The sequence below is a fragment of the Vitis vinifera genome, chromosome 6 (genome assembly GCF_030704535.1).
Source record: "Vitis vinifera cultivar Pinot Noir 40024 chromosome 6, ASM3070453v1".
Lineage (NCBI taxonomy): Eukaryota > Viridiplantae > Streptophyta > Magnoliopsida > Vitales > Vitaceae > Vitis > Vitis vinifera.
Genome location: NC_081810.1, coordinates 15,918,993 through 15,943,669, shown reverse-complemented (window position 1 = coordinate 15,943,669; position 24,677 = coordinate 15,918,993). Strand labels below are relative to the sequence as shown.

The following is a 24,677-nucleotide window of genomic DNA, read 5'->3' as shown; positions in this document are numbered from 1 at the left end:
ATACCATTAAAATTGAAAAAAAATTTCCATCAACTAGTAGTAATACAGATGAACCAATTTTCCCAAAAATCTTATGACAACAGAATTCTTGGAAAGAAAATAATAATAATAATAATAATAATAATAATAATCTATTTTCTCTAAATACGAACATATCTTTAACCAAAAATAATTTATCCTATATTTCATTCTATCAAAAATGAAGCTAAATATAAGAAACCCCAAAACAAAACACTTCAAACCCTAAGATGTTCGCACCATCCAAACAAACCCGTAAATGAAAACTCACCTGTGATTGATTAATCAGAAAACACACACAAAAGGGAAAACTCCAGTTTTGTTTCGAGAAACCTTAACAAAATTCCAACTTTGATGATGCAAAAACAAGATATGCCTCTCGTTCGGTTTACTTCAACGTATTGGGAAGATGGCCATCAACTTCGGCTACTCTAAACATTAAGAGACAAACAAGTTCGACTAATCAGGATGTTAAGAGAAAAACATAGAAATTTGAGAATCGAGAAAGATGGGTATCAGTTCGATTTGTTGGACGTGAAGGTTTTGGCCAATTCAAATTTGAAATGACCTTCTGAAATGGTAAGTTTTTTAGATTCCGGCTTAGAAAAAATCTTAGATTGGTTACTGACAAACTAAAATGTAGATTTAGGGCTACGGGGGTTTTTGAGAAGAAAGTTGGATGTTGATTCTAGTTTTGGCTTAAGTTTTTTTTGGCTAAAATGAGAAAGGGAGAGAGAGAAGGGGACAACCAAATGTTCAAAATTGGGAAAGGCAGATTAGGGATGGAGAACTATCAGATTTGGGAATTTTTTCCAATTCAAACAAAGAATTGGTTTTTTTCTTCCAGTTTTTCGGGTCGGGTGGTTTTTTATGCAATTGATAAGTTTCACAATTTTATTTTTTGTTTATTTAAGTCTGACGTGGAGGCTATTTGGTTGTTGATGCAAAAGACATCGGGGGCAATTTGGGTAGATAAAATTGACTCAGCACATAGTGCACATTTCTCATATTATTTTGCCCATTAATGATTGCTTTCCATATTTCATAAAGTTGGGGCTTGAATATCATATATTTTATAAATGAAGGCCCTAAAACACAAATTTCCCTTTTCTAAAATTTAACATTACTATTAGGAGTTGACCCTGAAGTACCTCCGGCCCTGGATATAGCCGCCCAGAAGTGGCCTAAATATGGAGACCAAGTCTTGAGTGTCTCTTTCACTTATTCTATAGATTTAAAACCAGAATGTAGCTGGCCAAAAGTCTATAACGATACCTAAAAGTACACTCAGTCCTTCCATAGGAACTGCACTAGAAGTTTACTCCTTGTTTATAAGTATATAGAATTAAGTTAAATCTCTTCTGCACCTGCTTCGGAGTTCAAACATGGAGTGTAGGAAGTTCCAGATCACCCTTATTTCAGCTCAAGATCTCGAGAACGTCCGAGAAAATATCAGAATGAAAGTCTACACCAAGCTTTCATTTGTAGGCGATTCCCAAACAGAGAGAACAAGTCCGGTGGACACAGAGGGGGAGACCAACCCTGCATGGAACTTCACCACTAGATACACAATAGGCAAGAAGGCAGTTGAATACCAAGGCATCATGCTTGTTATTGAGTTGTATGGCAGCCGCACACTAGGAGACCGGTACATTGGAGAGGAAAGCGTATCTTTCAAGGACCTGTTTGATGGGGCAGTGGCCACCGAAGGCAGCGCTACTGTGAGTTACCCAGTGATAAAGGATGCAGCAGATTCAAAGGGAGTGTTGAAATTTTCGTACTCGTTCGGGGATATAGTGATTGTTAAGAAACCTTCTGTCTGGGCACGAGGTATGGTTGTTGCTGGTACGATTCTGGTGAAAGTGATTGCAGAGGTGGCCTTTGGAAGAGGCCTTGATGATCTGGATATTTCCTTCTCTGGAGAAGATGTTCTGATTGATGTAGATGTCCCGGTTGATAGTTGGGGAAGTTCCCAGGATCCCAAGAATTAGTGATCTGCTGGGTGGTGCAAAACTTCTTACCATATATATTGATATTAGTATGTGCTTAAGATGCCAACTTCTGTTGTCTAATCCTGGGTCTGGGTTATCAGATTGTACATAAGTCTGACTTCTATGTCTTTTTTAGGACAAGCTACAATATATGTAAAGATGCTATGTATTAAAACCCTGGTTTCTACTCCTCATCAGTTGTTTCCTATTTGTAGAGCCATATTTCTCCTGTTCACGAATCTCCCCTTGTAATCATGATCCCATAAAGAAACCTTTTCTGTATGGTATAGATATATATGAGCGAAGAGATGAAGGTTAGAGATGAAGATGGATTTATTTGTCGCAATGCCTTTTTTGGATGCTTATAAATAGTTTGAAACATTTACTATAACCATTTGCTCAATTCTGTTTTTCATAATGCCTTTTCTTGGATGCTGATAAATAAGTAAAGGAAAAAAAGAAAAAATAGAAAGTCAGACTATGTCAATTTCAAACTAAAACTTTGAAATTAAAAAAAAAATAAAAAATAAAAAGGTTATTGCTCCTGGAAACTAAACAAATATGCAAAAGATTGATATTTTAGTCCACCATCTCAAAAATTTAAGGTTCTATTTGATAACATTTACAACCATGACTCCTAAAAAAGAGTTTTTAAGAATGGCTCTTAGAAAATAGTTTTCAAGAATAGTTTTTAAAAGCAATTATTAGTTCTTTAAATAATTATTAATAATTTTTAGAGCATAATTCTATTACGAACACAAACATGAATAACGGTTTTTTTGGCTTATTAGTAGCACTTATCTACAATACAAAAAAAATTGTTTATAAAAAAAATTCTCAAAAAATTGTTTTCCATCAAAAATTTGCCAAACATATTTTTTCAATTACAAAACTATTTTCAAGAAGAATTTCCAAAGAAGACTTGTATTCTCAACTAAAAATCACAAGAAAATAGAAATATATTAAAAAATAAAACAAACTTTCCAAAGAAAATATCAAAATTCTCACTCTCTTAGTTTTACAAGTTGCCAAATTATAGGGATGGATTGATCACTTGAAACTTGTCATTGCTCAATGGAGGCTAATGGTGATGTAGTACCTGAGAACACCTATTACCCATGTTTCCACTCTCGGGCCCACGTTTTGTGGGATTTCTAGGATAAAAAACAAAAAAACAAAAATCCTAACCCTGGTCTCTAATGGGGCGCATGAACTTGTAGACCATAAATGTAGTAGAAACTAATAGAATTAATTGGTTAAAAGGGATCAAATAATATTCAAATTTGTGAATTTAACATTTTTTATATTTTTACTCAAAAAATAACCCATTTTTAATATAAATGTCTTTTACCATTTCAAGTATTTATACATGGGTTTTAAAGGAAAAGGTTATTTTTACAAGAAAATAGTGATAACATTTTTGTTCAAATGAAGCAAAAAGGGATGAAGGGTTAAATTTCCATAATTACCTTTTAATCAAATAATTCAAACTAATAAGCCTTTTAAACTTCATTCTAGGGTGACTAAAATTAGAATCCACACCTCAAATTTAGATATTCCTAAATGATTTTTCTAATTGATAAATAACGATCTTAAAGGTCTAAAGATCTTTTATCTCCTAACTCCTCAGATCTTGGCAACAGAGAAGGGTAGAGCTAGTTCTTCCTTAGAACTTGGGAATGCTGAATAATAGACTTATTTCTAGAGAGATGAAGATTAAGGCCCTGTTTGATAACTGTTTCAAAAACAATTCTAAAATATAGTTTTTTATAACAAGTTTTAAAAACTTTGATGCTTTGTAGAACAAAAGTTTATTTGGAAACTTGAAATATTTGTAACATGTTTTTAATATGTCTCCAAAATAATATTTATATCTAGTGTTTTATTTTTAATCATTCTACAATTTTGAACAATTATTTTTTAAAACAACCCTCAAAACATAAGTGAAAATAATTAATCCTAAAAAAGCAAGACATGATGTAACAAAGTTAGACTTAACTATCCTCTTGTTATCTCTTTAGTATATTGATATTGATTTGAGCATTCAACTCATTTCTCTTACATTATACATGAGTTACGTGCATTAGGAGTTGTACAAAAGATATAAGTTGTGGGTTCCTTATAAGTAGATAAGTTGTCCACAGTTGCTTCATGGATTTGGGTAATCTAATAGAGACTGCAGTGCACCACCTCCTAATTGGAGGGATGACTTGTCTTAGTCGTCGAGATGGGTTTCCCATGGTGAGTGCACTAGTGTATGTGATGCACAATGGATAGGACCTATGGTGAATCATAACGCAAGGCTATTAATTGTCATGATTCACCAAGCTACTATGCTGCATAGACTCTCAATCTTGAAAGGATATTGAGCTTGTGTCAAAATCAACAAGAAACTTTGACCTATGGGTGAGACCTTGATGTGGCCATATATCCCTATGGATTAGATTACTATTGATGGAAGTTAGTGGCAATAGGTGTTCTCAATAAAGGCACGATGATATCTCCTGGGATTAGGACAGTGTGTCCCCTTAGGTAATCCAAAGGACATGTGATCATGAAATTTGTGACCATAGTAATTCCTTTAGTGGAATTTGACATATGCTCCTTGAAGTTAAACTATGTCAATTGATCACATAATAAGTGAGATCTATAACTCAAGGATTTGAGAGGTAATCTTAATAGGTAATAGCACTATAAATAAATTTTTATGAATTAATAAAAAGAAATCTAACAATTCAGCTATTCTCTTTTATTTCTTTCTTCTTCTTTTTTAATTTTCACACAATAGAGGCACCATGATATTTCTTGGGATTAGGACAGTGTGTCCCCTTAGGTAATCCAAAGGACATGTGATCATGAAATTTGTGGTCATAGTAATTCCTTTAGTGGAATTTGACATATGCTCCTTGGAGTTAAACTATGTCAATTGATCACATAATAAGTGAGATTTGTAACTCAAGGATTTAAAAGGTAATCTTGATAGGTAATAGCACTATAAATAAAGGTTTATGAATTAATAAAAAGAGATCTAACAATTCGGCTATTCTCTTTTATTTCTTTCTTCTTCTTTTTTAATTTTCACATTTATTTTCTTACACATTATCAGCACAACGATTTAGGTAAAGAAAGAAAAGAATTCATTTATAAGAGTTTTTATAGGTATAGCACCTCATTTTCTTTAAGTACTCTTGTTTCAAAATATATATGAAAGTGGTATATCATTATATTCTATTTTTTATTATAATTTTTATTTACTTTATCTCATAGTCAAAAGTTATGTAAGTCATGTCTTATATACCCAAGCTAGAAGCTTGTAGTCGTTGATATTTTAATCTTATAATAGCCAAAAGCTATATAGAAATTTTTTTCATAACCAAAAGTTATGAAGACAATCTCTATTAACAATTACTTCATAGCTACAAACTATGTTCATAATTTTAATTCTTTTATATAACTAGTAGTTATACAAAACAAAATTGTTTATTAACAGCTCTATAGCCAGAATCTATAGTTTCAATTTTCTAATTCTCTTGTATAATCAAAAGTCATAAAAAAAATTATCAATTAACAACTATATAATCAGAAACTACATAAACAATTTTTAATTCTATTGTATAACTAGAAGTTATATTACAATATAATTGTCAATTACTTTATGTTATTATAACATTATTCAAATTTTGACTATTCATGGCTTGAAGCTATGAACAAAATCTTTATAAATTAATAAATGATAAAACTCGTATAGCTAAAAGGCATATGAAAAAATATTTGGTTATAAACTTATATTATATATAGCCAAAAGCTATATAATTACTATCAATTATAACTTGAAGTTGTGAAAATGAGAAAATTAATATTTTTTGTACTAGTCAAATGATATGTCAAAGTTGTTAATATGTATCTTCTTATAACCAAAAGCTATAGAGAAAAAAATTATTAACTAACTATTTTATACAACTTTAAGAAATTCACATAACCAAAAATTATAAGAAAAATATTTTATCGCCTAAAGCTATGCAACTATTATTTTTACATTTTCTTGTAATTAGGTAAAAAACTTTTATGAACTAAAGTTATGATAACAAGCATGTGGATATTTTGTACATCAAGCTATACAAATGGGTAAGTGTTTGATAATTTTTTATGAACTCCAATATAGAGTCATTGGTAGAAATATCTGCATTTAGAAGTGAAATTTTAGGTTGTATGAAGGCATGGTATTTATACTTAATATTCTTGTGTTAGAGGTGATATTTTAGAATATTTTATATTCTCTTTGTTTATTGCACAATAATCTTTCTATATGATATAATAATTGAGATTAATTTTAATCTTTATTTTCTAATATCTAGAGTAAAATATGTTTGTTATTCATATAGAAAGTTGAGATTTTTGGATAGCATATATACTTATATTTTAAAAATTCTAGATAGTATATTCTAATTTGGTTGTACACAATTTCAATTTTTAAATGTTCTAGAAGCATGTATAAGAATTTATCTTATGCCAAAAAAGGTTTGGACTTACACATTGAGAATTTAATACTAAAATTATGTATTGAAAATATAGGAACCTACATGAGAAAATTAGTTTTTTTAACACATCATTTATTATGATGTGATATTATTTTTAAGATATCTTGTTTATTAAAAAAAAAATAGGGACATAAATATTATATTCATATGGAGATATTTTAAAATCTAGTCTCCTTTTAGATAAATATTACCATATTTGTCTTTTCTTATTTGAATATGGAAGACACTTATTCAAATATGGAAAGATTTCATTTTGAATATTGTAATTACTTTTTGGTATATCTTAGAAAAAATATATAACATTTCATAAGATTTTGTACATGAATATCTATGTTAACATATTTTATAATTTTTGGAGATTTGTTATTAATACAATAATATTATTTTGATATTATGACATGAATGTAAAGAAAGCTTTTTTATTCTTTCACACATATTTTAGTATCATGCTTGATGCAAAATGAAAATTTTGTTTTGATACATTTGAAATATATGGAAACTTGTACAAATATGTATGATGCATATATTTGATTTATGATTCAATTTTCCAAAGAAATTTTTTAAATTTTTTATTAGATAATTTTTTGGGTCTATGTGAAATATATTAGTTGGTCATATGATTAATAATTTGATTTCATATGTTGATTTTCTTTAAGGTGTGCTTCTTCTTTTTTTTGTGATTGGAAAATTTTGAGTTATATAAAGTAATATATATTATTGTTATCGTCATGCATATATAATATTTTATTAATGCAATAATTTTATTATCTAAGAATAATTTTAAGATTATAATAGGTTTAACTATTGTTTTAAATATATTTTGTTATATCTTTACATATATATTTAGATAGATTTATGGTGTTTCAATTAAAGTTTTGAGACATAGAAAAATTGCAAGATGCTTTACATCATGATATGTTCTCTTGAAATTTTGATCTATGAATTAATTTTTGCACATCGATTTAGATTATAATAATATTTGGAAAAAATTATTGATCTATCATTACAATTAGTTTGATTATTGCAATCTTTTTAGTTATTTCATGCATAAATTATTTCACGCGTACGAAATAAAATGTGTGAGATATTTAAGAAATATATAAATTTAAATTATCTTTTCCTTTTTTTTTTTGTGTTATATATGTTCTCATTGCCTTTACACTTGTTAAGTTGGGTCATCATCAATGACTAGTATTTTTTTGTTGACTTCAATTATTTCTTTATAATAAGATTTCTTCAACCTTATAAGGGCAAGGTCGTTGTGACATATTCTATGAATTGTTATTTTGATGAAACTCTTATCTTATTAATTCTACAACATTGATAATAAAGATGTTAATGTTATATTAGGTAATAAAAACCTTATTAAAGACTCCAAAATAGCTCATACTATGTCACTAGTATTATTTGAGTCCATGCAAATGACACTTTGTACTATGCATGACCCTGAAGAATCTTGCAAGACCAACTTGGTCCCTCAAGGTAAACAATGATGCCTAAATTCATTGTAAAGTCTTATGGAGTTACATTATAAAACCAATTTTTTTTTATCTAATGACTAGTTCATTCTACACTTGAAAAGTAGAATGACATGTTATGCAGATTTTCATTTTCATGAGACAATTTTCTCTCTGTTAGGGGGAGAAAAGCCAATTCCAAAAGAACGACATGAAATTATTTATAATGCATTGACTTTGACTTGTCTTGATCCTCATACTAATTAGTGTGAACTAGAAGTTCAAAAGATTATTCATTCACAAGGACTTGCAAGTCAACTATCATATGCTTTCACTAATGGAAAGAAAGCAACAAAGTCATTTATATTAACTATAAATATTCCAGCATGGATTGATGTCCCTAAAAGAAAATTAAATAATGAGTACTCTAAGGCACACCTAAAGCATTGTAGACCTGTCGGCTCAAAAGACTCAATTCTCCATAAGAGGAAAACACAAAGAAAACACTTGAAAACTTGGTACTCTCGAAAAGGCTACAAAATGACTTATCAATTCTAAGTAACCCCTAAAAAGGTACAAATAAAACAAATAGCCTATGAAGAGGCTCAAATAAAACAAATAGCCCTTGAAGAGACATATGTTAAACAATTAGCCCCAAAAGAGGCACATATTATACAATTAGATGTACCTAAATATGATGAGATCTCAATTAGTTATTTACATTCAAGAAAAAAATGGAATTGAAATACCTTTATTCTCTTTCTAATTGATCATTGATATCATAAGAAATGATAATGACCATGAACCACAAAGTGTAGAAGAATGCCAACATAGAAATTAAAGATTGGTCAAAATAGATGAAATGTATCCAGGCATAATTAAACACGTTAAAAAAACAAGAAGTATTTAGACCTATAGTCTAAATGCTTGAAGTTGTTAAGCTCATCAGATATAAATGGGTATTTGTGAGAAAGTGCAATGAGAAAAATGAAATCACGAGATATAAAGCATAACTCATAGCTCAAGGTTTTTTGCAGAGACCTATCGTTGACTATGAGGAAGCATATTCTCCTATGATGGACATAACCACATTTAGATATTTAATTTATTTAGTAGTCTCAAAAGGTCTGGATATGCGTCTCATGGATGTTGTTACTGTATATTTATCGATCTTTAGATAACGACATACATATGAAAATCCTTGAAGGATTTCAAATGCTTGAAGCAAGTAATTCAAAATATTACAACATATGCTCAATTAAGTGACTAAGATCCTTTTATGGATTAAGTAATCCAAAGGCATGTGGCACAATCACCTTACTGAATATTTAGTTAGGGAATGATATGTGCCTTTGCATATTCATTAAGAAATCAACAATTAGATTTACAATTGTTATAATATATGTGGAATATTTTAATTTTGTTGGAACTCCTGAAGAGCTCATAAGAATAGTTGACTATTTGAAAAATAAATTTGAAATGAAAGATCTTAGAAAAACAAAATTTTGTCTCAGTTTGTAGAATGAGTACTTTCCAAATAAAGTGTTAATTAATTAGTCAACATATACAAGGAAAGTCTCGAAGTAATTTCATATAGATAAATCATATCCACTAAGTCCCCCATGGTTACTCATTCACTTGAAGTGAACAAGGACTTTTTTCATCCTAAAGAGGATAATGAAGAACTGTTTGCTCCAAAAGTACCTTATTTTAGTGTAATTGAGGGCATTGACATATCTGGTAAATTGTACAAAATTAGATATATCTTCTTCTATGAATTTACTAGAAAGATATAGTTCTACATCAACTAGAAGACATTGGAGTCCAAAGGAAAAGAGTAAGTATTTGCTACTAGCCTGTATACTAATTTGCCACCTTCCTAATGATTCTATTAAAGCAGACAATGGTAATTACTTCTTTAATTCATGAAGCAAAAAGTAAGTTGGGAATATGTGTGATTGAGATCTATAATCCATTATATTTGAGAGTCATGCAAACTATCTTCCATTAAAGACAATTTGACAATACTTTATGAAGATAATGTTGCACACATCGCATAGATTAAAGAATGATGAATTAAGAGTGATAGAATTAAGCATGTATCGCACAAGTTCTTTTACATTCATCAACTCCAAAAGAGTGGTGAAATTATTATTCAACGAGTAAGATCAAGTGACAATTTAGTAGACCTATTCACAAAGGCATTATCAACTACGGTCCTCAAGAAGCGCATTAGGATGCATCAACTCAAATATCTCTATGCTGAGCAACTAGAGAACATATAATCATGTCAACATGAGGGGAAGCAAATTTTATCACTACGTTGTACTCTTTTTCCCTTCATCTAGGATTTGTCCTATTGGGTTTACTAGTAAGCTAGGTTTTTAATAAATTAGTCGTAGTAACCCAAAAGAATATTAATACTCTTTTTTCTTCACTAGGGTTTTTCCCATATGGTTTTTCCTGGTAAGGATTTAATGATACATATTCTAAAAGTGGTTGTCATCCAAGAGGGAGTGTTATAAATATTTATGGTAGTTTGTGGATGACAATACCATTGCCATATTTGTACTCTTACCATCTTGGTATTATCCCTTAACGATAAATAAGGGTTTATGAATTAATAAAGAAAGACCTAGCAATTAAGTTATTCTCTCTTATTTCTTTCTTCTTCTCTTTTAATTTTTACATTTATTTTATAACACCTAATAATTTTTATATTTCTATTCAAATATCAATAATTTAGGGCACAAAGGGATATGAATATTATTTCATGGATATTTAATTATCATTTCCCATAAATATCATACAATTTTAAATATAGCATAAAGGTAAATGCTGAAAAAAATTATTCATAATAAGTAGTGCAAAGAAATGATACAATCCATTTATATTCTTTTATTATTAAATATTACTATATCATATATTTATATTTTGTTTTCTTTCAAAACCTAATTTAATATATGTATTATTACCTATTTTTATCATTTTTTTAAGTTCTATTCAATTTTTTTTTTTATTTATTACTTGTTAGTCATGATTTTTCTTTGTTTTTAATTTCCACCTTTCCATAAAATCAAATAATCAATATTTTCATATGATATTTTCATGAATTATTTTAGTAGCTCATTTAAATTTTTAGGATCTTCTAGAGTAAATCTGTTGGGCACAAAATTGGTTGCATTAATCATAAAAATTAGATAGACACAAAGTATAAAATGACTTCATCCACGAATAAGTTAATCATCTGTTTAAATCAAAATACAAGGAAAACATGCAAAATCCCTGAGAGGCCAAATAGTTAACTCCTCATGTTGAGGAAAGTTGGTAGATAACAATGGGACTTCTCACACTATGAGTGCCATCGGTCCACACCAGCGATGCAGATACCTTTGGTTGTTTATCCAATGCTTCTCCTGAAACCGTTACCACTAAAGATTTTTTCTCATTTAATGAGGTGAAGGAGAGAACGTTAGGATTTACTTGGACTTTCATGAGAGGATCTGCAGTGATCTTTGCTTGGTAAGTAGAATTGGCCTGGCCAACATTGGTAACTGTTCTCAGAAAACTAATGTTAAAAGGCTTGTGTTGGTCAGCTGGAGATGCCATGGAAGGATAGTTGAGATCCTTTACGGCACCTTCAGTAACACCTGTAGTACAAGTGGTAGTGTTGTCTCCTGATATGAGCCTTACTGTCCTTGTGTCATAGCCCATTCCGCACATCATCTTTGTGTAGTCATCCTTAAAGGCTTCATAAACCAGACCAGGATCTATGGCTTGCGCTGGATTAATATGCCCAGATCCATAGCCAAATTCAGCAGCTGGATTTGCAGTAGCATTCATGGGCCAGGCTATAAATAAGAAATTCGTAAGCTTAGAGCATATTTAAGATTTATTTTTTATTTTTCAAACAATCTCAACAAAGCTAGCCGGGACCCCTTTTACCAGTAGTCATAAGAGCAGATCGGATGGCGGAAGGAGACCAGTCTGGGTGGAAAGTCTTAACATAAGCAGCAGCTCCAGCAGCATGGGGGCAAGACATGGACGTTCCTGATAGCATACTGTATTTAGCTCTCCTCTTGTCGTACTTCATGATTGGAACAATTGGGGAAAATGCCGCCAAGATATTTACTCCGGGAGCACTTATATCTGGCTGCAACAATATTTAAGAGAACCCAGTAAATAAAAACATGAAATGAAACAAAAACTATGACAGGCTCTAGATGTGAACTTGGGTGTACCTTTATAATCTCAGCTATGATATTGCTTGGCCCTCGTGATGAAAATGAAGCCAGCATAGGCGCAGAAAGATCTTTGATGGACTCACTTTTCAATATGTCCGCTTCTGCTTTTCTGTAGATTACTAAGAATCTTAGAATTGTATTTCTTTTTCAATGAAAGATGATGGAAAAATCATAAACCAACGGACAAACTGGTACTTCACAGGAACAATTAAAATAGGTATTTCAATGTTAATATCCTCACTCGGTGGAATTGGCGTAGGCCTCAACCATTGCAAATTCTTGTTCCCCTAAATCTGATACAGGCAAGGGGAATATAGAACGACCGTCTTCTCGTCTGATTACGCCACGGGCTCCAAAACCTAGAGCCACATTTACTACAGGGCTTCTACACAGTAAAATATTTCCGTTTGCTATAATTTTCTGTAGACAGGGTACATCACAATCCCTGAAATTCATCAATGATTCCATCAGTTCCATATATTTTCTTCAAATCCCTCAACTATCACAATAATTTCATCAATCTTATATACTTTCTTTTTGAAGCAAGTTCAAGGTTCATTGGACTTGGAGAGCAGAACTTACAGGGCAGGATTGTTATGACAAACACTAGAATTTGGAAGAACTTTCCCATATACAAGGGGAAACTTGGTTCCATTCAACGCAAAAGTATTAATTGAACGACCCTATATACATACAGAAAATATTGTAGAATTCAAATGGTAAGAAGCTTAACTAAGATTATGTAAGACATATCAAGAACATCAACCCTTATGTATATATATATTAATGGTTAAAAGATCAAATTGAAGTGGAATTGAGAATACATACATTTATTATTTTTCCATCCCCAAGAACAACCTTGGTGACAAATGCACGGTCAGTGGTGCTTGCAGCTACACTGACCATCCATGGAGCAACGCTTCCGACTGAACCTGGTGATGGACCACTATTTCCTGCAGAATTCAATGTTAAAATACCTTTCACCATAGCATGAAAAGCACCAATTGCTATGGGGTCCGCATCCAAAGGAGTGGCTCCAGAAGCGGGTCCTAATGATACGGTAATGATGTCAACCCCATCAGAAATGGCATCGTCGAAGGCAGCCAAGATATCTGCACTCTGGCATCCGTATTCAGAACAAACTTTGTACACAGCTATTCTTGCAGAAGGAACCCCTCCTCTTGCATTTCCTTGTGCCAGCTCAAAAAAGCTCACATCTTCTACTTTGTTGCCAGCTGCTGTGGAGGCTGTGTGGGTTCCATGACCGATAGGGTCCCTTGCAGAATCATCATAAATGTATGTTCGAGCTCCAATTACCTTCCTGTAAAAATCAAGTTGTAACAAAACCAAAGACTAGTTCAATAACAGACACCAAAGGGGCCCCTGGAAAGATGAGGTTTGAATTTAATCAAATAAAGACAATAATATAATTAAGAAGCTAACTTGTTGCAAGTGAAATTTTTGCCGCCTTGACATACACCTTTCCATTTTTTTGGAATTGAACTAAAACCTTCATCACTAAAGCTTTGTGATTCAGGCCAGATTCCAGAGTCAATAACACCTATAATAGTATCACTCTCAACAGTGGGATTCCGTTTAACGGTTTCAGACAATCCCATGAAGTCCCAAGATCTTGTTGTGTGAAGTTGGAGAAGTCCATTTGGGAAAATAGACACCACTCCCTCCATGCCTGCATAACATATAAAACATCATTAAAATATATATACATATATATATATATATATATATTCCTCCTAATTACGCAAGGATTTTGCATTAAGTACTAGCCACTCTTTCTCTTTGGTTTTCCGTGAGCTGAGCTGCAAATCCATTGAAACTCCTTTTATAGCTTCTTAACAAGGAGTCTTTTGAAGAACTAGAAAGCATAAAATAAGATTAGAATTAAAGGTACTTACATGGCAATTGTTATTTTAATACCAAATGGTCGATATGTAAAATTTACCTTCCATCAAGAGCAGTTTCAAGAATGCTAAGGTGTTGGGACAATGGTGAGGATTCCCCTTCACGAAGGGATCCAAGATACACTATGTAAACCTGCATAAAAATCAAGATCTAAGTGTTATATAATCCATCTATTTCTCCAGTGCTTAAGAAAATAAGAAGAAATATCATAAATTAAAAGGTCTTATGTAAGGGCTAATATGGTGCCTGTCTCATTCCAAAATACAAAGCAAAATAAAATCAGAAGAATGACTGTAAAACCACAAAAATATAACTGGCCTTGCTTTCTTCATCAGCAGCACCACCTTGGAAGATGATTATGAAAATAAAAACAATGAAGTAAACATGTTGAAGAAAAGAGAACCCAGCCATGGTTGAATTCTTTGAATTGTAATAGTGCTGTTATTTTCACTACCCCAACTCCAGCTAGGTTATATATACATGTATATGAAGTTTTTTTTTTTTTCTTTTCCTGTTTGGGATAAATCAGAATTTCTATATATACTACTGACATATATGGTCAGTTGGGTTATGTTCGGAAACTACTAAGGAAAGAAAACAAAAATGTTAAGAAAAATGATTTTCTTATATTTGATTGTCCTATGGAAAATATTATAAAAAAATCAAATATAATTAAAACTACTAAAAAATTTGTGCATTTTCAAATTATTTAATCTTTATATCGATGATTTAAAGTAAAAGAAATGGATTTCAAATAGTATAAAAAAATAATTTATTTTTTCTCTCTATTTTCTTTCTTTCCCTCAAATTTTCTGAAAACCAAACATAAGGAAAAGGAAAAATAAAATTAAAACATTAACATATACAAGGAATATTTTGATTCTTTTCTCTCATCAACTAGAACGAATTTACAACAATTCCCCCCTTTATTTAATATAGAAATAATTTATTTCTTTGTCTAGTTTCAATAGACGGATTCTTTTACAACACAATACAAGTATTTTGTGGTTATGATTCCAATCCTTTCAGATTTCTAATTGATTGGTCAGCATCACTAACATGGAATTATTAAGTAGAGAAAGGAAAAAAATAATTTCAAAATGGTAATGCGCAATTTCGGTATTCTTAATTACTATCCACCGTCCATGCACATTCCACTTCAGGTTCCTATGAAGTTCTCGAGTCAAAAACAAAGAACATTCCCATAAAAGTTGTTACCTAAAACATCTTCACCTTGTGGTGGCTGATCAGTGGCTATCTCACGTTAAGCTTTTAAACTTTGTCCCTCTTTCATATTAGTCATGCATCCTCTTTCACGTTTTCAATTGATTCATTCATATCATGCATGGTTTAATTCACGGTAGCTAGTAACGTGGAATAAATATCAAGCAAGCATAGAATAAATTAATAAATAAATAAAAGGGTTATTAATTAACAAAACATAAAAAGGAAAAAATAAATTCAAAATTCTCTCTAGACCAAAATGCCAAGTGAACAAAATTTAAAACCTAAAACTAAGCAAAACCCTACCCTTGATTATTTGGTGTTCATAAAAATAGTGATAATGAAAGAATTAATTATTCTTTAAGGCTTTGGATTATTTGATTGACGAGATTAAAAAAAAAATGATGTTTGGGCCATTAATAAGCATGACCGATAATATGATAAAATCTCGATAAATTAATAACTTTGATTGAATAATATTTTTTACCAGTTCTGACTCGAAGCCAATAAACTAAATTATTAATTTGATAAATTTATAAGATAACACATCATAGAAAATACTAGTAGTTTCATATAAAATTCATTTTCTATTGGTTCAAGGGTCAAATAAATAAGCAAATTTGACCTAGCCCAAAACGAACAAATAAGAAACAAAACAAATAAAGAAAGGGCACTTATCGAATTGATTGACTGAAGTGTGACAATGTACTATCCTTAAAGTAAATCCACCCTCCTTGAGGTTTCAACCTTGATGCAACACTAGATATGAGCAAGGTATGGAGTGCAAGACATGTTCTATAATAGCAAGCCTAGAGTACAATGAATGCAGCACTGGTAGGTGCAACCTCGGGAGAATGGCAACAGCAATGTGAGCACTATAATAATGGATGTAGCCGTGCCAGAGAGAAGTAGATCTAAAGGGCAACAAAGGATCAATCTCAAGAGAGCAAGAGAGAGGCAGTAGTAATGGATTGACCTCTAGTATGGTAGTTTGTTGATCAATCTGAAGGAAGCTCTTTGATGGCACAGGTTGAAAGGAAGTAAAAGGAAATGGGAAGCAAATTCAGAATTATAAATCTAAAACTAAGGGGAGGTAAGGCTTTTATAGGCAAAGTTCTAATGCGACTTTCTTATAAATGTTGAATATTCACAATAAAAATTTAATTAAATTAATTAACATATTCACAAGACTGTAGACTCGTATTTTTCACGTGCATCCCCACTCTATAGCGAGACTAGTTTTCTTTATGAAAAACTGATTTTTATAACCACTTATTTTTATTTAAAAAAATAAAATAAAATAAGAAATAAAACCCTTTTAAAAATGACTCCTTGTTTTTGGAAAAATATGTCTTTGAAAAACTCGAGTCTAAGTTCGAAGTCAGGCTACCATCGAAAAATGTACAATAAAGGTAGCACCCCTTCAAGCTCTAGTTTGGGCTTAAAGGTTGCACAGGGGATAATAAACAAGGTCTCTAGTTTGGGCTAACTGATTAATTAAATGGCTCTATGTAGTTAACTAATCAATTAGAACCAGTATTGGGCTAGATTAAGTAATCCAAGCCTTGATGGGCTTAAGTGACTTAAGCCCAATGGGCAACCCTATAAATACCCCTTTAGAGTTTAGGGTTTTCTAATGACTTTTGGTGAGAGTTGTCTTCCACCTCCAAAAAAAGAAAAAGTCATAGCCTCCTTTATTCCAAGGCCCACACTTTGGAGTGCCAAGATCGTGGTTTGAGTCATCAGGCGGAAGATCTTGGGTGTACGACACCTCCTTGGATGCAGGGCTATAACGCACAAGAGATGCACAAGACATGCACAGGCCGTGTGCATGGGAATTGGACGAGATGTGCACAAGGCATGTTTTTCAACGAATGAATTTTGATCTGGGAACATCCATATCACAAGTATGAGTTTCAAATATCTAGATCTATGATTTCTGTGATATCAATATTAGTTTTTGAAGCCATTATTTTCCATTGCATTAGATCTAAAAAATCCTAGGGATAGATGCATGCACCCTATGAAATCTAGGGCATGGGAATGAAGTAATCCTGGGTTCCCAACGTATCTACCATCATTGCTCCACGTCCCCCACAACACTCCATTGTTGCTCCACAACATGATCTCCATACTCTAAGCTTTACAACATAAATCTAAAGAAAAAATGAAATAAGACTTACAAGTTTGAATATCCACCAAAGGTAAAAGATTTTTCTCTGAGAGTTTGAGATGAGGTTTTAAAACTATTGTCCTCTTTATATAAAAATAAAATTAAAAAAAATGGAAGGAAAGTGGATGTTCAAATTAAAAAATTTCCTCTTAACATAAGATCTTCCTTTGATACCAAGTAGAAAAAAAGAAAGGAAATAAAATAGTGTTTAGGAAAAGTGAGAAAAATACATTTTTGAAAAATGAAACTTCCTAGTAAAATATTTCTTTGAAAAAGAAAAAAAGAATCAAAGAAATAGGAAGGTTAAACTTCAAGGCCCACATCATAGACATGGAAGACATGTACATGATACGTCTTGAAGTAAGGGCATTTGTAGACCTCAAAATTTTTAGTGAATTAAATTATCACTAAATTGGTCTTCAAAATTATAGCTTCCCAATTCAACTAAATTTGGGCTCAACAAGTGATTAAGTCACACACACATTTGACATGTGGCATATATTCAAAATGTGACACATGGCAAAATTTGGAAGGCTACAAAATTTGGTCTTACAAATAAAATCATATCTTCCAATTAAAGTCAAAAGAGAATTAAAAATAAATATTCTCTTGTTGGCAAATTTCCTTAATGAAGAAGACAAGTTGCTAAAATCAAAGAACCAAATTCTTTGAATTAAGCAACTAAATCTTGAGGAATTCTAAAATTTAATTTCTTAATTTCACCTATAAATAAGAGTGACTTACTTCAATGAGGGGACCTCTTCAAATAAGAAAAACAACTCTACACAAGAAAAGAGGTTTTACAAAGAAAAAAAGGTTTCACAAAATCTCCTTGCAAATCTTAGAAATTAAAAAGTGTTACACATGCAATCTGTCTTTCAATGAGTTCATTTGAGAACAAGCCACTTATGGCCCTATTGATCTCCAAAATAAAAATAAAAACATTTTCATCATCGTCTTTCAAATTGTGATCAAGGTGAAATAATCAAAGGGAAATATTCTTTTGTAAAAGAATATTACCACAAAGATTGTACCCCTTTAATTATTAATTTTAATAAAAAATTTGTTTCACATATTTTTCTATTGTTTTGCTTACATTGCTAGACTTTCACGAAATTTGTGCATACAACATTTTATATATATAAGGAAGATTTTGAAGGAAATGCCCAAAAAAAAAAAACATGAAACATAAGAAAAAAAATAGAGCAAAGAATAGAACCCGCTTAAAAAATATAATAAAGAAAAGAAAGCTAGGTCTACTAACAAAATAATCTAAATCTAATATGAAATTATCAAATCAAATAGGACATACATCATCAATCTTCATGGGCATCTAAATACATGAAAAAATTCAATTTAAAAAGGGATAAAATTAATTCCTAAGTTTATCTCAAGTTAATTATATGCAAGAAAGAGTGACCATCAAATGACTACAATTTCTATCTAATTAATCAATAGTCAAATTAACTTTAATTAACCTCCAAATTTCAAGAATCAAACAATAAAAAAGAAACCAAATTAGTGTATGCCTTAAGCCAAGTTGCAAGAATTAAAATAATAAAGAATTATATTAGCAAGTGTTAGAGTATCATTTGTTGGATATTCCCAAATTGATTCCAATTGATGCAGATTACTCCAAAGTTGTAAAGTATCTCGTAACACCATGATCTTCCACTTGATGACTCTTCTTGTGTCTAGGCATTGAGATGGTGGAGATCTCAACGATGGGGGTTAGGGTTTTCTCTCTAGATTGAATAGAAGAATGGTAAGACCAAAAAACCCTAACCTCTAAAGTGCTATTTATAGGTTTGCTACTTGGCTTAAGTGACTTAAGCCCACTATGGGCTTGAGTCACTTAATCTAGCCTAAAAAGGTTTCTAATTGATTAATTAACCATATAGGGCTCTAATTAATCAAGTAGTCCAATCCAAATATACCAGTGACTTATCCTAATGCAACTTTGTGTAATTACCAAAACACCCTTATGCATAGAAGTGAACTAAAAACTCATCCAACCCTCATAAACCGTGTCATCAAGGAATATAAGCTCAAAGCAGGAACCACTGCAACCCATAGGAGTACTAACTCGCTCATAATCAAATTTTGAAATTCACTCAACATCCTACTATAGAAAGTCAAGTGCACTTCAGTATCTTGTATATTACAATGAGATACCAAGTGCTTGAGTTTGTGACCTATTATCCACTTCATGCAGACTCTCCATGAATTAGAGTTCGTAATCTAACAAGATAGTGCTATCATCTATCAAGATTATCCTTAAGTTATAGATTTCACTTATTATGTGATCAACTAACATACTCTAGCTCAAAGGATATTGAGCATATGTCAAATTTTACTAAAGAAATTACTGTGGCTACAGATTTCATGATCACGTGTCCTTTGGATCAACCAATGGGACACACCATCTCAATCACATGACATATCATAGTGCCTCTATTGAGAATACCTATTACCACCAATCTCCATCAATAGTGACCTAATCCATAGGGATATATGACCAGTTTAGGGTTTCACCCATAGGTCAAAGTCTCTTGTTGATTTTGGCGCAAGCTCAATATCCTCTTAAGGTTGAGAGTCCATGCAGTATAATAGCTTGGTGGATCATGACGTCATGATTCACCATAGGTCCTGTCCAATGGGCATCACATACACTAGTGCACTCAACATGGGAAACCCATCCCGACGGTCAAAAAAAGTCATCCCTCCAATTAGGAGGTGATGCATTATAATCTCTACTAAATTGCCCAAATCCATTAACCAACTGTGGGCAAACCTATTTACTTACAAGGAACCCATGACTTGTATTTTCTATGTAACTCCTAATGCACCCAAGTCATGTACAATGTAAGAGACATGGGTCAAATGTAAAAGATATGGGTTGAATGTTCAAATATATGTCAATACACCAAAATGATAGTAAGAAGACACTTAAATCTAATTTTATTACATCATGTCTTGCTTTTAGGGGCTCAATCCAACAACATTTTTCTCATCATCAAAATAAAAATAGTCAAAACTCCATTCAAAAACCAATTTTAAACATCTCCAAACTTCAATTTCAAAGGCATAACGTGTTAGTATATAAAACTAAAAGAACAAAAGAAATCATGAAAATAAGTGAAAATAAGCCCAAAATTTATATTGCCCTTTCCAAAATTGAGGTTGATTTCACCCACTCCAATGCATTTTTTCGATGCTTTTTGGGGCTTGATTCTCTCCTTAGCAAGTTAATCTAGGATTAATCTATGAGGACAAGTTCATTGGAGCTCAAAACAATTCTCAAAATTGAAAAAAAAAAAGACAAAAAAAGGTAAACCGAGAAAAGAACAAATCTAGTAATTTTATGTTTTTCCAACTCTTCAACCTTATTCTGTATCTTTTGCAATCCATATGAATTCCAATCTTAAAACCAAATTAGTTTAGCTTAAAACCAAGTGAATTTAACTTCAAAAACATGATCAAAGTGGTCTAAAAAGTTGATTAAAATTAATCCCAAAAATTACACTCAAAACTATACACACATACACTTTCATGCACTTCACACTTGAGGTTAATTAAAAATGCCCTCATGTACACTTATGAATTACATATTCCTAAAATACCCTCAAAACGTATCATTATGAAATAGTAGCTCGAGCAGGGACTACTAGGGCCTATAGGAAAATATTGACTCCCTCATAATCAACTTATGAAGTTTTACTCAACACTATATAAAGAGAGTCAGCTGCACTTCAATATCCTATAAAATTATAACAAAATAAAACTTGAGTTCATGACCTACTATTCATTGCATGTAAACTCTCTATGAACTAGTGTCCATAATCTAACATGGTAGTGTTATCAACTCATCAATATAACATCTCCAATTCCTAAGTTACAAATCTCACTTATTATAGGATCAACTAATATACTCTAACTCCAATGAGCATATGTCAAATTCTACTAAAGGAATTACTATAGTCATAAATTTCATGATCACATGTCCTTTAGATCACCCAAGGGGACACACTATCTCAATCCCATGAAATATCATTGTGTCCCTATTGAGAATACCTATTGCCACCAACCTCAATTAATAATGATTCATTCCGTAGGGAATATATGACCATTTTAGGGTCTCACCCATAAGTCAAAGTTTCATGTTAATTTCAACATATGCTCAATATCCTTACATCATAATTCACCGTAGGTCCTATCCAATATGTAACCATAAACATTAGTGCACTCACCATGGAAACCTCATCTTGACGGCTAAGTCATCCCTCTAATTAGTAACTAGTGCACCATAATCTCTACTGGATTGTCCAAATCCATGAACTGACTATGAACAACTTATCATCTTGTAAGGAAGCCATAACTCATATCCTCTATGCAACTCCTAATACACCCAAGTCATGTCTAGTGTAAGTAATATGGGTTGAATGTTCAAATCAATGTCAATGCATAAAAGAGATAGTTAGAGAACAATCAACTCTAACTTTGTTACATTAGGTCTTACTTTTAAGTGCTCAACCCCAACAATAGTGCACCCTAAATGATTTAAGGTCAAAAAATGGAGTAATCCAAAGTTCCCAACATTTGTACTCAAAAGGTACAAATTTAAACTTTCAATTTGATAAGGATTCTTGTCAGCCTACCTCCAATTTTGTATTTACCTTTGGTGGTATAGTTTATTGGTTAGAGAAATGTGAAGCAATCTTATATTGTTAACTCCATTATGGAAATTGAGTATATTGTAGCTTTTGAAGCAATAAAAGAAGTTGTTCAGCTTAAGAAGTTTTTCATGGGACTTGAGGTCATACCCTCAGTTATACAACTCATGACACTATTCTATGACAACAATGGGGCAAGAGCACAATCTAAAGAACCAAGACACCACTAAAAAGGTGAACACATTGAGAAAAAGTAGCATTTGATTAGTGAGATAACACAAAAAAGTGATATAGTGGTTGAAAATATACCTTCTGCAAAGAACCTAGTGCATCTCTTCACTAAGACATTCATGAGGAGACTCTTTGATGGTCATATATTCCTTATGGATTGGATCATTGTTAATGGAAACTGATAGCAATAAATATTCTCAATAAAGACACAACGATATCTAATAGACTTTGAGACACTATGTCCCATTGGGTAACCCTAAGGACATTTGTTCAGGTAAACTATAATCATAGTAATTCCTTAAGTGGTATTGCATTCTATTGAGTAATGTCTTGAGCTTCTTGATACCTTGTGCTGAAAAAAGGACTAGACCTTGTATTGACTAGTATTGAAATCAAGGTTATTGGTATTCAATTAGCGTGAAGCCTATAATAAGCATTAGTCAAGACTATTTTCAAGAACTTTAAATTTTCTTAGGATATGTTTGTATGAGTTGGCAAGTTGTGATTGGGTGATAGTCACCTATAAATAGATTGTTAGAAGACATTTTTGGAGAGTTCTTTTACATGAGTTTTTAGTTTTTAGAAAGTAGGTTAGATATTTTCATAAGAGACTTAAGAGTTTTATTTTCTCTATGATTTTCTTGGTATCCAAACATGAGTTTCTTACTTGAATCTCTTGAAATGGATTACAAGTTTCTTTCAATATCTAGAAATCAATGTTGTGTAGCTAAGGATAAGGGATGAGCACATTCCTGTGTGGTGAAATCTAAATTTATTCTCTTATATCTAAATTTTTGTTATTAGTTGTTTGAATTCTTCTAATGACTCCTATGAATTTCACATATATGATGTTGTAAGAATACAATGGATGATGTTCTTGTAATTGATCTATTGTCTTTCGTTAGATCATGTACATCTAAAATCAAGAGCAATCTAAGAATGAACATGAGTTCATTTTAATGAAAATCCATATTTAAGAGAAGTAATTAGAGACGTGAAAACAAGAAATCCTACTCTATCTTGTCCAAATCTATAATATTTGTCTTTTCTAGATATCTATCATTATATTTATGCATAAACTTGGCATTTTCTTAGTTTCTAAAATGATTTGCAATAAACTTTTGTCTAGAAATTGAAAACACGTTTTCAAAAGAGTGATTTTATTCTAAACTACAATTTAAAAAGGCATGGTGATGCTTATGGTATTCTTTATGGAGACAATCTAGCCATTGTGCTAACTTTTTGTTCTTTTTTATTTGCTTTTAAAAATCATTTTTGGTTTGACAATAAAAGGTTTCAATGACAATTATGGTTTAACCTTGAAAAAACAATTTTCTTGATTCATTTTTAGTGTATAAATAATTGAACTAGAAAATGACAACCCACTGAAAACCCTAAAAATTATCCTAAGTTGTCATATTATCACCGCCAAGAGCACTTCAGCACCCTTAAGGAGTACTTGTGCCTAAAACTCCGAGTATCACCATGAGTCTCCTAGATTTCCACCCAAAAACTCAACTCATCTGGATTGATTTTTCTGCATGAATATCCATGAATGGATGGAGACCTTTTTCTCTTCTCTTAAGTCACCATAGATAGATTAAAAGTATACTTTTTTAACCTAATACGGTTAATTAATTAATTAATATTTAGCGGGTTGGATTAAGTAACCCAAACCCAAAATAAGCTTAAGTTACTTAAGTCAACAAGAAAGCATGTATAAACCCCCTTAGAGGTTAAGGCTTCTAAAATTCTCAACATTCTATCTTATAGAGCCTAGTCTTCATACCTTTAGAGAGGATTTCACCTCCTTTGGTGGCAAGATTCAAGAAAGAGAGTCATTAGATGGAAGATCTGTTGGTCTATGAGATTCACAATGATTCTTCACCAATTGGATTTGATCTTGGAACATCAAGATCACAGGTACAACATCTAAACTACTTTGGATCAAAAGTTTTTAATATGCTTTTTTGCTTCTATTGCTTAGATGTATCCCTAAGATAGGTTTTGCGTGCACCTATGATATAGGTTTGTCTCAACATTTTCTTTTTTCTTTAAATAATTTGATTTCATATTCTTTGTTTTGATAATAAACAAATCCTCAAACAATATAACAACCAAAATAAATATTAACAAGTTATATTGTCGTAAATAACAAATTTTAAAAGTGAATACATAGTTACAAAGAGTACAAGGGAATATTTG

The 24,677-nt window shown here is 31.6% G+C and overlaps 2 protein-coding genes across 2 annotated transcripts; one reads left to right on the top strand and one right to left on the bottom strand.

Annotated features, from left to right (window-relative positions):
* The first annotated feature begins 1,403 nt into the window (after positions 1 to 1,403).
* On the top strand, positions 1,404 to 2,009 carry LOC104879697 (protein SRC2-like). The gene has a single exon (XM_010653397.1). It carries the CDS (start codon positions 1,404 to 1,406, stop codon positions 2,007 to 2,009), a length of 606 nt encoding a protein of 201 aa, XP_010651699.1.
* A 9,304-nt stretch (positions 2,010 to 11,313) lies between these two features.
* Positions 11,314 to 14,309, bottom strand: LOC100241012 (subtilisin-like protease SBT4.4). Its single transcript, XM_019220444.1, has 9 exons — positions 14,212 to 14,309; positions 14,033 to 14,124; positions 13,692 to 13,938; positions 13,077 to 13,569; positions 12,831 to 12,931; positions 12,490 to 12,693; positions 12,246 to 12,357; positions 11,950 to 12,157; positions 11,314 to 11,855 (listed from the first exon to the last, which is right to left on the bottom strand). Exons 1-9 carry the CDS (start codon positions 14,307 to 14,309, stop codon positions 11,314 to 11,316), a joined length of 2,097 nt encoding a protein of 698 aa, XP_019075989.1.
* Positions 14,310 to 24,677: the final 10,368 nt, after the last annotated feature.